This window comes from Priceomyces carsonii (genome assembly GCF_900007245.1).
Source record: "Priceomyces carsonii strain CBS4050 genome assembly, scaffold: Debaryomyces_carsonii_scaffold_2, whole genome shotgun sequence".
In the NCBI taxonomy this organism is placed as follows: Eukaryota; Fungi; Ascomycota; class Pichiomycetes; order Serinales; family Debaryomycetaceae; genus Priceomyces; species Priceomyces carsonii.
Window position 1 is genome coordinate 1,477,375 of NW_026946675.1, and position 15,378 is coordinate 1,492,752.

The 15,378-nt window shown below is 37.9% G+C and overlaps 8 protein-coding genes across 8 annotated transcripts; 4 read left to right on the plus strand and 4 right to left on the minus strand.

Moving 5' to 3' along the window:
* Positions 1 to 46: 46 nt before the first annotated feature.
* Positions 47 to 2,035, minus strand: ORC4 (origin recognition complex subunit 4; the record flags this gene model as incomplete). Its single annotated transcript, XM_062952100.1, has 1 exon — positions 47 to 2,035. One exon carries the CDS (start codon positions 2,033 to 2,035, stop codon positions 47 to 49), a length of 1,989 nt encoding a protein of 662 aa, XP_062809036.1.
* Positions 2,036 to 2,197: 162 nt separating this feature from the next.
* PRCAT00002255001 (pyridoxal 5'-phosphate synthase) lies at positions 2,198 to 2,734 on the plus strand (the record flags this gene model as incomplete). Its single annotated transcript, XM_062952101.1, has 1 exon — positions 2,198 to 2,734. The coding sequence occupies one exon, from the start codon at positions 2,198 to 2,200 to the stop codon at positions 2,732 to 2,734; it is 537 nt and encodes a 178-aa protein (XP_062809037.1).
* A 1,253-nt stretch (positions 2,735 to 3,987) lies between these two features.
* Positions 3,988 to 5,187, plus strand: PRCAT00002256001 (C2H2-type zinc finger protein; the record flags this gene model as incomplete). The annotated part of the gene is made up of 1 exon (XM_062952102.1): positions 3,988 to 5,187. The coding sequence occupies one exon, from the start codon at positions 3,988 to 3,990 to the stop codon at positions 5,185 to 5,187; it is 1,200 nt and encodes a 399-aa protein (XP_062809038.1).
* Positions 5,188 to 5,458: 271 nt separating this feature from the next.
* Positions 5,459 to 7,540, plus strand: PRCAT00002257001 (sorting nexin 1; the record flags this gene model as incomplete). The annotated part of the gene is made up of 1 exon (XM_062952103.1): positions 5,459 to 7,540. The coding sequence occupies one exon, from the start codon at positions 5,459 to 5,461 to the stop codon at positions 7,538 to 7,540; it is 2,082 nt and encodes a 693-aa protein (XP_062809039.1).
* A 390-nt stretch (positions 7,541 to 7,930) lies between these two features.
* Positions 7,931 to 9,283, plus strand: PRCAT00002258001 (uncharacterized protein; the record flags this gene model as incomplete). Its single annotated transcript, XM_062952104.1, has 1 exon — positions 7,931 to 9,283. The coding sequence occupies one exon, from the start codon at positions 7,931 to 7,933 to the stop codon at positions 9,281 to 9,283; it is 1,353 nt and encodes a 450-aa protein (XP_062809040.1).
* Positions 9,284 to 9,375: 92 nt separating this feature from the next.
* Positions 9,376 to 11,775, minus strand: PRCAT00002259001 (uncharacterized protein; the record flags this gene model as incomplete). The annotated part of the gene is made up of 1 exon (XM_062952105.1): positions 9,376 to 11,775. One exon carries the CDS (start codon positions 11,773 to 11,775, stop codon positions 9,376 to 9,378), a length of 2,400 nt encoding a protein of 799 aa, XP_062809041.1.
* A 486-nt stretch (positions 11,776 to 12,261) lies between these two features.
* Positions 12,262 to 12,702, minus strand: PRCAT00002260001 (uncharacterized protein; the record flags this gene model as incomplete). Its single annotated transcript, XM_062952106.1, has 1 exon — positions 12,262 to 12,702. The coding sequence occupies one exon, from the start codon at positions 12,700 to 12,702 to the stop codon at positions 12,262 to 12,264; it is 441 nt and encodes a 146-aa protein (XP_062809042.1).
* Positions 12,703 to 13,735: 1,033 nt separating this feature from the next.
* On the minus strand, positions 13,736 to 14,878 carry PRCAT00002261001 (uncharacterized protein; the record flags this gene model as incomplete). Its single annotated transcript, XM_062952107.1, has 1 exon — positions 13,736 to 14,878. One exon carries the CDS (start codon positions 14,876 to 14,878, stop codon positions 13,736 to 13,738), a length of 1,143 nt encoding a protein of 380 aa, XP_062809043.1.
* Positions 14,879 to 15,378: the final 500 nt, after the last annotated feature.

Genomic DNA, 15,378 nt, shown 5'->3' on the forward strand with positions numbered 1-15,378 from the left:
GCTACCGAAGCATTTAAGTGCCAAGTAAGTGTTTTTAAACAGCATGCTACAATCGTGTGAGTCTGTTTAAAACATTCAGATTTCCGAGGAATTGAGAGAGCTCTCTAAGCGAAATATCCAATTGAACCATCTTATTTTCCTCGATTATGCAACTTTTGTTTAGTGTTACGTTGGATATTATATGGCCCTCGCTATTTGTAGTAACGCCTGCAGAATCCAACAAAATTCCTAACTTGTAAAGCATCTCCCAGCTATTTTTAAGTACACGTGAGGGCCATATTTTTTGACTAACTTTAATATTGGACGAGACGCTGGAATCTATGGCCGACATATTTGATGACGATGTAGCAATAGTCGAAGTCACAGCATTGGAAGCTTTCATCATCTCTTCATACTCCTTGTAAGCTAGATTAAAATTGATTACTGGCAGATCGAACTTTTCTATCCATCTTGCTGCTGCTATCACCAAAAGAAGCTCTAAGGAGGAGAGGGTGTTGACGACTTCTTGAATGTGATTTGTGCTTTGATTCAGGGAGTACTCCTTGAAATCGATATCCCTTGGGAACGGCATGTCACCACTGATCTTCGACACCGGATAAATGCAGCACCTATTAAAGTCTTTGAAATTTCTTGTTGTATAAAAATTTTTAAAGGCTAATCTCTTCAAACTTGACGGTACGCCTTTCGATGGAGTTGAGAAGATTGCTTCTATATATTCATTCCAAAGCTTTCCATATGCAGCGGAATTCAACTTTGACATTGAGTTTTGGTTTAAGATCAATCCCAACTTAGCATTATCCCAAAACTCCTCGAATGTGCCAGGCTTATTTATGGTTATTATCCTCTGGGAAAACCTACTTCTTACTCTTTTCTCTAGCAACTCCCTAGCAGTTATTCTGGTAGAAATTCCTATTACACACACAGGAATCGAAGAGCTCTGAGACAAGTCAAATAAATTATATAGTAAGGATTGCTTATTAGTACTGGTGAATTTGTCAAATTCATCAATAACGAATACTATAGATACCTTATTCTGTTCACCAGAGGTCCCATTTGTATCTATGCTATTCTTATGTTGACCGTTGCCAGCATTGGTCTTGTTGTGATTATTGGAACTTGATTCCTCGAGGGTTGACAAAATGTTGGAAAGCGTATCATTTAGTGATCTTTGCTCGAAATTCGTCTCATTCTGTGATCCGTCTGTACTTTGTACTTTAGAATCTAATTGTCTCGCTATCTCTCTAAATGCAACATTGTCATCTGAATGAATTGTGGCATTTAGCTTGACTGTAATATATTGACCACTATACTTCTGCTCTAATTCAATCAAAGCACGATTGAATATCGATGACTTTCCACAAGCTCTGGGCCCTATGAGGAGTAGTGAATGCCCTTCGTTATCTCGCACTGTGTGCTCGAGTGTAGAATATATATCATTATACTTTTCCACTAAGTCCGAAAGTAGAATATTATGGAATCCATTTCTATCTCCCAATTGTGAAAGAACTTGGTTCTTTATTGTCTTGATATCTTCCAGTTCAGGCTTGAAATCAGCAAACTTTTTGAATGATTCATTAAAAGACTCTATAAGATTGTCTTGAAGTCCGTCCCCAGGCTGCTTTAAAACAGGTTCAACTTGATCGTTAGCATCATAAAACTCTAACTCAGTTTCCACATCCTCTTTCTCTTTCTCCTTTTCGCTATTCTCTAGTATTTCTGGATCTTGATAAGGGTCTTCTTCCAAAGAGTTGAAAAGTCTGATTTGCTTAAGCTTACCATATTTTGACATTCCTGACTCTTTTTTGCGTTCTTTCAGAGATTTTGGATCTCTCTTGGGTCTCTTGAGCTTATTTAAAGTTTTCACATTGGCCGTATTCAGTGCCTTGGAGCTGTCATCTCCATTATTCAACTCAAGGCTCCTTTCAAGTTTTAATCTTTTAAGTAGCTTGTCATCTTTCAAGTCTTGTGGACTCAACTTCCTTATAGGATTGAACTCTCCCTTAAAATCATCTTCGTATGATACATCTGAGGCCATTGTATTCAAACAAATAAACAAAAACACGTCTATTCAAGTAATAAAATTTATCGGTATATAATTTGCCCTAAACACATCTTCGAAATTAGTATGACCGCAATTAAACGTTAAAGCTACGTTAGAGTAACAAATTACTTTAAATAGCTTCCCGGTATAGTCACTATGCAAGAATTACCAGACTCAGTTACTAGCTTATTAAAGTCTACAAGATTTGTTCATTTGGCAACTTGCCAAAATAATATTCCTCATGTTACCTTAATGAATTACACGTATTATAATAAACCATCGGAGGGTCAAAGTTATATTATAATAACGACACCTAGAGATACTATCAAATATGAAAATATCTTAGCTAATCCAAATGTATCGCTTTTAGTTCATGATTGGATCTCAGCGAAAGCTTCTGATAATAATGGGGAAACTGAGAACAAAAGAAGAAATTCCCTTTACGAATTGTTGACCAATTTGAATAGAACTGAGATCAGCAGGGTGTCAGTAATGTTAACAGGAAAAGCGAAGATTATTGAAGATACAGATTCGGATGAATACAAATTTTACAAATCATTGCACTTGAATAACACTCTGATCGATGATAATCAAGCGAAGAACTATATTTCAAATGATAATAACGTGCTAGTTCTTGTTAAAATTGAGCGCTGTAAGGTTACCGACACGGATGATAATGTTCAAGAATTTTGAAAGGTGCTGCAATCAAGATTGAAGACGCTTGGGGTTTTTGTAAGGATGGATTCGACATCAATGAGGCAAATTGGAGCTCCATTCGGAGAGAAGTGAACTTGCCATTGACATTGCTGTGTCCAGCTCAGAGATTTTACGCATTCATATAGTTCCTATATCACAAAATCCATCTAAGTTGTAACATTGTAGAGGAATTCAGTGGCTCTTTGACTTCTTGGTATTAAAATGACCTAAAAAAAGTTGAAACCGTATGCTTTAGCTAGCAACATAAATATTCGACATCCTTACACGTACTTCAGATTATTGTTAGTTAGCCCTAATATTGGCTTGTGGCTTTCAAACCATTTACCTGTGTTTATCTGTATCTGTATTAATATATAACTTTTTATCATGTCGTATCGGCAATCTTCGCTATGTTTCCGATTTGTTTTAACTTCGGGAATGAAAAATCAGAGTGATTGGCTAGCTGCAGCTTTTGATGACGGGAGCAAGAATAATTGCCGGAAATATACAGGCACAGTCAAATCCCGACGCAAGTATGTAGCTGCGTATTTCTATCAACTGCACAAGCCATGCTAGCCAATCTCCACTTCTGGCTACGTAATCCCGGCGCAGTTCAGAATTTCTCGTGCATATTTTGAAAGCGGTCCGGACGCCTCCTACCAAAGCGGATTTAATGCGATATTAACGCTTCGTAATTCAACAACAAGCCATGGTGGAATTGTGATTTCTAGACATTCAAGCCGTAGGCGAAGCACCGCTGGATTAGTTTCGAGAAGTAGGGGTTGCATAGTTGAAATATATCAGTGTAGCTCTTGCGTATATCAGCCACATGGCTTATTCAAAATAAACACCGATAATTCGTATTGAGGCTATATCCGGGCTTATTCATTCGCCGAACATAGAAGAAGATGCACGGTGGATCGAACCACCGCTGATTCTTTTCACCGATAAAGGATTGCTTGCCGATTCACAGCCTGATACCATTTTGCGGGAAACGGCGCTGCACGGATCGCAGCCGGCTACATTACTAAAACTTAATATGAGGATAATATAAAGAGGACAAGGACCCATAGGGCTACTGAAGGAACGAATACAGATTAAGCTAAGGCAATACAGCGTATTGGGATTCAAAGTGTAAAATTAGAATCGTGAGTTGTACCTAGGGCCAATATTAAAGGCAGAGTGGTTAAGGAAGCGAAGACAATAAAAACCGGTCAGAAAGCCGAAAAAACGCATTAAAGTTAAGAAGGATGGCATACAATTTAGCACATATGGGTAACCCAATATACAATGGAAATGATCACAGTCATCATAAAGCTATTCTGTCGCATCTTGATAGACAATACTACATGGGTGGTACTGGAAGTAGCTCTGGAAGCTCAGGAATCAGGACTGAGTTTGGACAATTCTGGAGCCCAAGTGGAACAACTAGTGGAGAGTATTTCCCAGACGCGAGAAATAGCTCAACATTTGATTATTCTCCTCTAGCATCTAGCAGCATTTCCACTATGAGCCAAGATAATGGTCTTGGAGGTCCTAAAACTATGTCTGGTATGTCAAATTCTCCCTCCTATCGTTGTTATCCTGCTACATCGTCATCAATGAACTCAGTAATCTCGCATCCTTATTCTAACAGCATGGGTGGGTACTCTGGCAGTAATTCTTCTTTGCCAGTGCAACCACGTTTGGTTCCACAGAATTATCGAACATATATCACATCGCTTCAGGAACCGCACTACCAACCCCAGTTACAACAGCAACAGCAACAGCATCAGCATCAGCGACAAGAAGTTCAAGGCTTACAAACCTCCTCTTCTCTCTCTCACTATAACCAGCAGCCATCCCAAATCTACGCTCCGCAAAGTCATCAGTTACAGCACTTTCATCAAAATCAGAAACCTTTGGATAGAATTCTTCCTAAAGGATCGACGGCACTAGATTACACTTCGTTGGTAAACTTTACTGTTTCACCGAATTTAAAAAGGCGACGTAGGCTGAAGCTTCGAGGTAGTTCGCCTGAAAACGCCTATGCATGCAACAAATGCTCTAAAGTATTTCTGAAGCCGTATAACTTAAAGTCACATATGAAGACCCATTCTGACGAGCGTCCATTCAAGTGCTCTGTGTGTGCAAAAACATTTGCTAGAGGACATGATAAAAGACGCCACGAGTTACTTCACAAAGGCGAAAAGAATTTTCAATGTGAAGGTTATTTAAAAGACGGTGTAACGAGATGGGGATGCGGAAAAAAATTCGCTAGGTCTGACGCTCTTTCTAGACATTTTCGAACAGAAACAGGCTGGCTATGTATTAAGCCATTGATGGACGAGGCGAAAGATCTTGAGCTGCAGTCACATCCAAATGACGTTGACTCGGCAGATTTGTCGCCAACGTCGGACATATCACATAAAAACGCTTATTTAATTAACAAATTGGTTCATGGCAAATAGTTAGGTGTTTTTGATAATGATAAATATAAAGGTCTCTAGCATTTTAACAACTCAATTTATTGAAGTTTACCTTACTTCTTGATACGTAGTTTGTAGGACTTATATGTGAGACTATCTCTTCTTTTCGGCTTTTGATATGATCATACTGCATATGCCCTACTGGCTAATGTACCGGACAATATTGTGTTTTAATTCTCAATTAACAGACACCATGTTAAACAGAGCATCTAAATCAAACATACAATTTAAACCAGCGCAAACTGAGCAAAAAATGGATCAAGAAGATCTTACGGCTTCTCATTGGGATGATGTGATTTCTCCTGCCACTGGATCTTCTTTCACGAATTTACACAGTACATTTCTTCCACCAAGTAATGATTTTAATGAGCTCAAAATCAACAAGGATTCCTCTGAGGAAGAGGAAGATAATAGCGATAAAGATGGCTCTGGCTCTCGGAGTAGTGACCAGGGTGGCTCTGATGAAGGATTTAGTAATGATGGGGAATTTCGTGGCGATAGCAGCGCTTATGTAAGAGAATCTGAAATGAATCAGCTTAAAGAATTAAAAAAAGAAGAAAGGAAAGAGCACAAGCATCAATTGCTCTCGGAATTGGTTCAGGGGTCTGAAGATCATGTCTTAGAACTGTCAGTAGTATCACCTGAGAGGATCGATTCTTCGAAAGCCTTGTTCAACGACAAAGATAGCCCAGTAAAAGCTGTTGGAAACAATCATGACCTTGAAACCTATTCGTCGCCCAAAAGACCATTTAACTTGAAGAACAGTTTTAAAGCACCTAGACCTAGGAAATATAATCCAAGGACAATAATAAATCATCTAAATGAATCTGATAATGCAGATCAAGAAAGGCACTTGGGACCCTTAGGTGACGTCGATCTGGCGGATCAAGGTGACGCAAATTCGGTTACATCTAAAAAAATCAAGGCAGAACAGTTAGTTGAGGAATCCAATGCTCCCTTATATCAAATAAATACGAAGTCAGAGGAGGAAAGGGTGAAAGAACTTAATACACGAAATTGGCAAACTGCTGAAGTTAACGATGAGGGGCTAAAAGAACATGATCATTTTCTAAAGGCAGAAGCCAGTCCATTAGAGATAACAGTTGGTGATCCAATGAAGGTTGGTGATATTACTAATGCGCATATTGTTTACTCTATTAAGTCTAAGAGAAAAAATTCCAGTCTGACGGCATCAAACTTTCCTAAAACTGACGATTTTATTACGGTTTCAAGAAGATACAGAGACTTTAGGTGGGTATACCATCAACTTCAGAATAATCATCCAGGTGTGATTATCCCGCCGCCTCCAACAAAGCAAACATATATCGGCAGATTTAACGAGAACTTCATCGAAAACAGAAGGTTATCATTAGAAAAAATGTTGAGCAAAATCAGTTCTATTCCACCATTATGCAACGATGAAGATTTTATTATGTTTCTCACTAGTGAAGACTTCGCTAACGAATCAAAGGAACGTGAAAGATTAAGTGGCTCCGGTGCTTCAGTACAGAATAACGATGCACTTGATAATGAGCATAGTATAAGTGGTAATGATGATGTCAGCAACTCCGGAAGCATTGGTAGTGGATCCGGTTCTTTAATGCCAGGAGGAACTGTAGGGGGTGGGTTTATGAGCTCTCTCTTTTCGATATCTACAAAGATGACAGATCCAGATGATTTTTTCGTCAGAAAAAAGGATTATATTGAAGATCTAGAACAAAATCTTAGGAATCTTTACAAATCGATTGAGTTGATAGGAACTCAAAGGTTAGAAATGATATCTCTTTTGGATGAAATATCGCTAACGGTAGATGAGCTTGCTGACCTCGAGATCCTGAAGGTCACAAGTGACTTGTTGAATGCTTTCAGTGATGTTCAATTAAAATTAAAGGAAAATCTTGATAGGGTCAACTTACAAGATCAATTAACCTTAGGCTTCACGATCGAAGAATACTTGAGGATTATTGGTTCCGTCAAGTTCACGTTTGAAACAAGAATGAAGATATACCTGCAGTTTCATTCCTTCAATCAGGATTTGCAAAAGAAGCAAGCTCAATTAGACAAATTGAACAAAAAATACAAAGCCCAGGTCGACAAAATTAATATGCTAACTTTTGAAGTTGATAAGCTTAAGCAGAGAACAGCAGCATACGAGAAGAAATTTGTTTCTATAAGCGATACCATAAAATCAGAATTGGAGAAGTTCGAATTTCAAAAGATCGACGACTTTAGAAATAGTGTAGAGATCTTTATCGAAAGCTCAATAGAGTCTCAGAAAGAGGCAATTGAGCTCTGGGAAACTTTCTATGAACGTCAAAACTTGGCAAAAGTATAGCTTAATTTAAGACAGTTATAGTAGCCACTCCTTGAAGGAGTTTAATAACAATACCTATTTTGTTCCTCTTTGATCCCCTGTGACCTCTATTGATCCCGTCGTATTCTTGCCTATTGTAAGCTCTCTGCAATCTATTATTAATCTCAGGAGTCATATTCGACGGTCCTACCGGGAAGATATTATAGTATATCACGTGATTATATTCAATTTCGAGAAGAACCCAAACTACTTCCGGGAATGACTCTTTTTTTTTTTTTGTCTTGACAATTATTCATTATCAAGAGAGCGGCTTCCTTTGCAGTATATTAAAGGGAGGTAAGGTGTAATAATTGAAGTGGAACTTATTTTCATGAAACACGATAATATTCTAGTAGTAAACCAGGTTATACGATGGATACTCAAGTGCATTTAAACCGGACAAGACTATCTATATTGTCTCTTCCCAGAGACAAGCATTGGCTCTTTATAGGTCTGATTCTAAGACTTCTTCATCAGTCCACACAGGGGAAAACCAGCGAGTATAGTGGATATTCTGATTATGAAGATGCATACAGATATGAAAGGACTACCAATCATTATGAAAGTGAGTCTAGTTGGTCTCCAATATCTGCTAACACCAGGATTCTTCTGACACCTTCATCAGACGGTCTGGAAAGAATGGTTGACAATTTGACAAAAGTCGTTACATCTGACAGTCTGTCCGGGCTGTCCAGACTGTCAGATGATATCAATAGCCCTCAGTATGACAGTGATGATGATGATGAAGAGAGCTATTTTTTTCATGTTGCATATACTCCAAGTGAATGTACTGTCATTTGCTCTACCATACTCATGAATTCGTTATTTGAGGAGCCTTTGAAAATATGCAAAGAACTAAACTATAATGATGTAAAGTTATTAGAGGAGACATTCTTGAATCTTCAAGTTGATAGTGATGGAAGTCTTGATAAAAGTGCAAGAATAATAGAGTTAACCAAGCCCTTATCTGAAAACAAAATTTCATTATTCTTCATTTCCAGTCATTTCAGTGACATAGTCCTTATTCCATATTTGCTCAAGGACAAAGTGATCAACATCTTGACGAAGAAAAATTTTCAATTTTCTGATATTTCCAATAGCTACATTATGCATAAAAATTCTTCAGAGCCTGACACCCTGGATCATGAAGAGAACGATAAGGAAGAAGAATCTACCAAAAAACTCGATCAAGATGCATTCAAACTATTCAAGGATGCAGATATAGAGCCTAGAATAAGTAATTCTATAAAATTATTACTTACGGGCGCTAGGACTGGTGAAGTGAACAATACTATTGAAAAAACGACAAAAGTAATATCAGCAAACTTGATTCCACTCTACTTTGCAATTACTAGGACTGCATTAAATGAGGTATCGTTAGTTTTGCCCAAATCAACCAAAAAGAGATCTATTCTAGGCTTTGATAGTCGCAGCATTATAGGATCCACTCAAGACATAATTATACCAATTACTATAGACTTTTCGAAACTTCCTTTAAATGCTACTGGTATTGTTGCTGGCTTAGCAAGTCGTATAATAAATGGTATAAAACTGTTTCCAGATCTTATTAACTATCCATTTGAAATGAATTACTTTTCCATGGCTAGATCAGCTGTGATAATGATACCTGAGGAAAACATTGAGGTTGTGAGCAAAGTATTGGATAACTTGGATCACGATCCCTTAAAAAATGACGAAATTTGTATGAATAAATTAATTATATAAGTCATACTTACGAAGTATACGTTAAATACATTTAATTCTTTCATTTCCGAGTATGACAACTAATGCAAAATTTAGAAAAAAAAACTGCCTTATCAATTTCTGTTCTTCTTCTTCGGTTTCACACTGGTACTCCATCCATCTTCATCAACGGTTTGGAATTTACCTGCAGAGGATGTAATTGCTGAGCGCCAGCTAGTGTCATCGCTACCTCCTGATTGCTGCTCGACTCTTTGACGTCTCTTAATGAATTCTTGAGCAAATCTTCTTCCATCCATTGTTGCAGAGGAACTGTAAATGGTTTCTGCGATTAATTGGGAAGACTCTGGTCCACTGGACGGTAAAGTGACGAAAATTTCAAGTAAATCATCTTTAGAAACTGTTGGATATAAATTCATCATAGCATTTCTGGCCCAAATGAGGAATTCCTCCTTGACTGCAACAGCATTGTTCGAGGAATTCACAGGCTCGCTTGCTGAAACTGAACGCAACACTTGAGGATTAGCTTTCGAAGCCCAAGAAGAAGTATTGGTAATTGTTTGCACGGGTTTTTTCGTGCTTGTAACTTTCTTCGAAGTAACGGTTGTCCAAGCAGAATCAACCTTAGGCGTAGAATTTGCAACTGCAGTTGCGAAGGAAGCAGAATTTGGTTTGCTAGCTTTTGCTTTTGCAGCTGCCTCAGATTCTTCCTTTTGTATATCAGCTAAGGTCTTCTTAGATCCTGTTAATGATCCATTGTTATTGGAAGCCCAGCTCGCCGTTTTCGGAAACACTATATTTTCCGTATCATCTTCCGTCCACGACTGGTGAAGCTCCGTTTTCTTTTCAGTTTGCAACTTCTTGAGTTTTTCTAATTTCTCAGCTTCCATTCTTTGAATTTCTTTCAAAGATAACTTGGGCCCCTTTTCATCAACCTGATTATCGCAAGCCATAGAATTAGCCCAAGGTGCTAGCAGTGGGCTCAGACGAACAGGTGCAGAATCGGCAATTAAGGGTTTCTTTGATTGTTTTCCCTTTGCCTTTTCAATTTCTACGTTCTTCTCATCATTCAAAACACGATCATACGGCTGAGTTGTGTCCTGTGTTTCATTTTGAGCAGGGGGAGTAATCTGACTCTCATTCTTCGCCTCAGGTGCCAACAATGTCGGAGCAACTGTATCTGTAAAGTTCTCTTCCTCTCCATCGTTCAAGATATCCGAAACTACTGATGGAAGTTCACCAATATCCAGATCCACTTTCGCTGGCTTGTCATTGTCGATCATGCTACTTGCTTGTAAATTCGAGGATGGAACAAATGGCGAGGGGCCCCTTGAATGAGATGACCAAGGAGATATGGGTGGATTTTGAGGTATCATAGATGCTACAGCAGGGGCAATTGCTACTGGAGTTCCTGGAGCACTTCCCAAAAGACCATTTGACGAATCCAAGGCCCAGTTACTGTTGGTACGAGATAAAGACGGTGCCGTTTGCTGGATCTGTTGCTGCAAAAATGAAGGTATCGAATGAACATTATTCAACCCAATATTTGTGTTGATGGGTTCAATTCCAAATGTGGACTTTTGATTTGTTAACAGGGGAGCAAAAGGATCGTTATTGATGAATTCTCCACCAAACAAGTTAGATTGTGCACCAACAGACGGATTCATTCTTACGCTTGTTGCTGTAAGAGGTCCTTGCCCATTTGAAAATAACTGGCTAAACTGGGGATGCGATACGGATGGATCAGTAAAAGACGAGAGATTTTGATTCGTTTGGGGAACGCTCGTAGAATTTTGGTTCCCCGAGTTTGAAAGTGGTATCACGAAAGGACTAATGAAATTTTGAGCAGCCTCGCAAATATCTTGCAAAGTTTGATAGCTCTGATCTTCTTTCCTTCTTATTTGCAACTGAGGTGTCAAATAGCCATCAGCGAACCATTGTTGCATCATCTCGCCACTGAATGGTCCCTGCTCATTCCCACTAGGATCAATATAGCACCACTCATTTGTCATAGGTTCTATTTGATTCTTCAGTGCAATGGAATCTATCAAAACGTCATGCTTTGCCTGATTTTCAACCGTTTGATCAGCTGCTGAGTTCAAAAGATTTCGAAATGAATCTACTAAACCTGACGATTCAGGACTCTTGGATGCATGTGAATGAACATCCAAATGATAGATCTGCTGAAGTTCAGGATATTTGTATTTTTCTTTTTCAACACTTAACAGAGGTGGTTTCATTGTCAAGATCTTTGCCTCGTTTTCGAACCAAACTGCAAACACTTCTTCCATGCTGTATTGCTTACTTCCAATGTTAGGAGGAATGGGAGTGGTCAGATGCTGGGAGGAGCGAAAACTGGTTGTGTCGCTACTTGACCCATTATCATGAGAAGAACCATTAGCTCCATTATCTTGGCCACCGTTTTCATGATCAAACGAGTGAAATCTACGATTCTTTGAGCTTGACGGTCTCTTCGTCCAAGCTGCTTCTTTTTCTTGCCACGAAACCTGTGACATTTTACCTCTTGTATTTGTTCTTAAAACTTTTTCTTTCTCTATCTTTTTTTCAGCACTCGACTTCTTTGGACCTCATCAACCCTACGTCCAAAATGATTTTTAAGTTCGTTGCACAAATGTTTATATTACAAGTCGACTTAAGTTGCCTATAGTTTAAGAGATCTGATTTCGACTCTTATATTTGCAATTAATATGATATAGTTTGATTTGCACAGATTTGCACAGGTTTTTAATGGACCAAGGGAAAAAGTTAACGAGTTTTTTCTTCATGTTAAAGAACACAAAACGTTCAAAACCAAAATGTGCCAACGAAGGCAAAGATTTTGAGGCTACAAAGAGCTGAAATACTTACAATAGCGAATAGCATACTGCTAATATAATTTATTCTCTAGCAATACATGTTATATCATCGTGGCCATAAAAGACATAAGAGAAAGAAAATTTGGCACCGAAAATGTCAAAGAAACTAAGCTATATCTTATGTATTCAGATCCCTAGTTGCTTTTCCATTTCAGTATGGAAATCCTTGACGTTATTATGGGATTCGAACCCTCCCTTGTATATATCTTCCCAATCGATTGAGGTATCTTTGTTGAGAAGAATATCTTTATGCATCGAGTCAGGACCACCAAGCACAGATGGCTTGAAATCAGTGGCATCAACAATTTCCAACTCCATAGTCCTCTTTATTGGCTCGCCAGCACCAAATATCCTTCTGTAAGAGTCCAACTTCGTTTCATGTTGTGTCTTTTCCCAGTTTTCAATTCTAGACTCTAATGGATGACGGCCATTGATCTTTGAAGCCAAGTTCAAGGGTCCTTCCTGAGACTTCAAAATATCTTGTAACCCTGGGGCATGGCTTGCGGGCTCGCCAAAACTAGTGCTGCTGATAGAAGTAGCTTTGCTTTCCTCTGGTACTACTCGCATAGACTTATTAAGTTAGTAACTTGAGTTGTTTGATAGAAAGCTTTTTGCAAAAAGAAAGGGCAAAACAAGTTCTCCAATCAAATGCAAGCCTTCAGAAGTTCCTTTTAACTTACCATTTCTTTTCTATTTAACTCTCTAAATATAAGTTTCCTTCTTTCTGGATATCGTTAAAGTGGCGATTTCGATAAAATCAAATGTTTGCCTATATGCAGTACAATCACAAAAGAGTATAAAGCTAACAACGACGTGACAGTAAGAGGAATATACCAAGGTTGAAAGCGGTCTAGAAAAGCTGAAATTTTAGTGAGTACATTTTGTGTGAGCCCAAATGTTTGCTTTCATAGATTCAAATTTCTCCCTGTTTTCAACTAATGCGGCAATGCTTCATTAGTGGAAAATAGATATAATGGTACTAGTAAGTAATAGTAAGCAAATAAAAGTTAGGCATCGAGCTATTATTTGGCCAAATATAATAAATATAGAAATAATCTGATTTGGGCTTACTGATGAGGGTAATGACGTTTGACAATGCATAGATGTTTGGATTAAAGATTCATCAAAGTAGCACTGTTTCATGTTTTAGTAAGGAAAGCTGAATAAATCAAAATCATAAACCTCGTGAGCAAACAATTGTTTCATTTGTTCTTGGCCCTACAGTAATTTTTTGCTTTTCAAGAATATTTTCTTCATTGAGTTGAAAGTTTTTACTTTTTTGCATCAATTATATTTTGTCCCATAATTTAACTATACCCTATGGATTTGATTGAAATAGTTTTGAAGCCTACTAGAGGGATAACTGCACTATGTTTGATAATATGATTATATACTATGACAGGGTTGGTCTGGCTCAATTACCATTTTAATATGACGAAGACACTCTTGATAGCTTAGCTATTTACTCTAAACTCATTATCGCGAATTTCCAACCTGCAGCATAATCCGCAGCGTATAGATGCCAACAATTTAATCTATGTGCAGTATATGCTACAGATATACAAATCTGTTCTCTAACAATTGTGTTTTTAATAATGCTTCATGGAGACAATTCTTCAGTGTCTAAACTACCTGGATGAGTTGATATTGACATAAAATCTCTTTCTTTTAGAAATATAGGCACAAATTCCCAATCTTCTGGAGTTAGAGCCCCATTGAAGCATAAAGTTCCAAAGACTAGGAGAGCGAATCCAAAACATTGAAGGAAAGAAAACGACTCCCAGCCAAGAATGAGTGCCACCAACCAAACAACTAATGTTCTGCATGTATCAATTGTGGTTCGTGCTGTTGCTGACAACATATGGGTTATAGAAACTCCACAAAAGTTGAAAGTTGAAATAGAGATCATGATGAAGATAGATGATATAATGATTTCCTTTGACTTGAAAACTTGTGAAAAGGATTCCCGTAAATTGAATGGAGAGTTTTCAAATTGTTTTTCTGAATATATTGCTGCAAAGATGTAATTTAAAACAATCATGAAAAAGGTCAATATTATTGTACCGTAGAATCCTTCGTTATAGACTACCTTTAAAGGAACGATTGATCTATCTTTCAAAATATGCTCTTCAGCAACAAACTGTAAAGCTTGCAAAGAGACAGCAAGAATAACAAGGACTATCCCAAAGACTACCTTCGGAGCAGCATTATCGTCACTCGGGCCACTTGATGTTGTTCCACTGAAGCCAACTAATGCCACACCTAGAGTTACAAATGCTAATGCAACCCATTCAAGTTTCCGTACGTGTGTTTGGAGAAATAAGACCGACAATATTGCTACGAATAAAACTACCGCACCTCTAGTCATTTGGTAAATCGACACAGGAATATATAATAGTCCTATGTTCATTAAACTTGTTGCTGTCAAGTCTAAAATAGCAGGAATTGATAATTTTATGCTCTGACCAAATTTCAAATGTGATGGAGCCTCAGTTTCAGTTGACATTCCTGTCTGTCTCCTAGAAAACGGAGACTTGTAACAAAGATAATAGACGAAAAAAATCCCCAACTCGCCCAAAAACATTTGTAAAGTTTGGACAGCCGGCTGTTCAAAATATCGATGAGTTGATAAGTCAGGGTTTTCACAGTTCTTCACACATTGATTGTCTTGATATTTCGTGAAAAGGGAATTCAGAGCTCCCAGAACAAGTGTTCCTATCACAATAATAGGTATTTTAGACATTGTCACAAAAATTTTATAGCTATCTGAAATGACGAGAGTATGACTTTGCCAAAGAGCAGAGATATGCAGTTGAGATATCCAAGTTTACCCTAAATAATTTTTAGATTGATCACTTATTATAATGTTTGATGATTTCAAAGTTTACTTTTAGAGACCTCTGTAGTTTCGTGCTGCGTCCTTTAATGATCGAAACAGGTATCTAATAAAATCATTTCCTGCACATACTCGAAATGAGCCGCATGATGGGCATCGACTTGTCATAACTTTTCCGTGTTGAACATGAACTTAACAGATGCTTTTGTATGGAGAGAAGGTATAGAGTAGTAGAGTATGACATATAGCACTACGCATTTGATTTGGCCATCTTTTATAAGAACAATTGCTCTTTTTAGTATGTAAAATTAAGAACTAATTTATGTGCTCGTTACAATGTGAGCTTTTTTTTAGTCCTGAGGCTACATGGATTGAATTTAGCTAAGTTGTATCGTACCTTTGAGTAT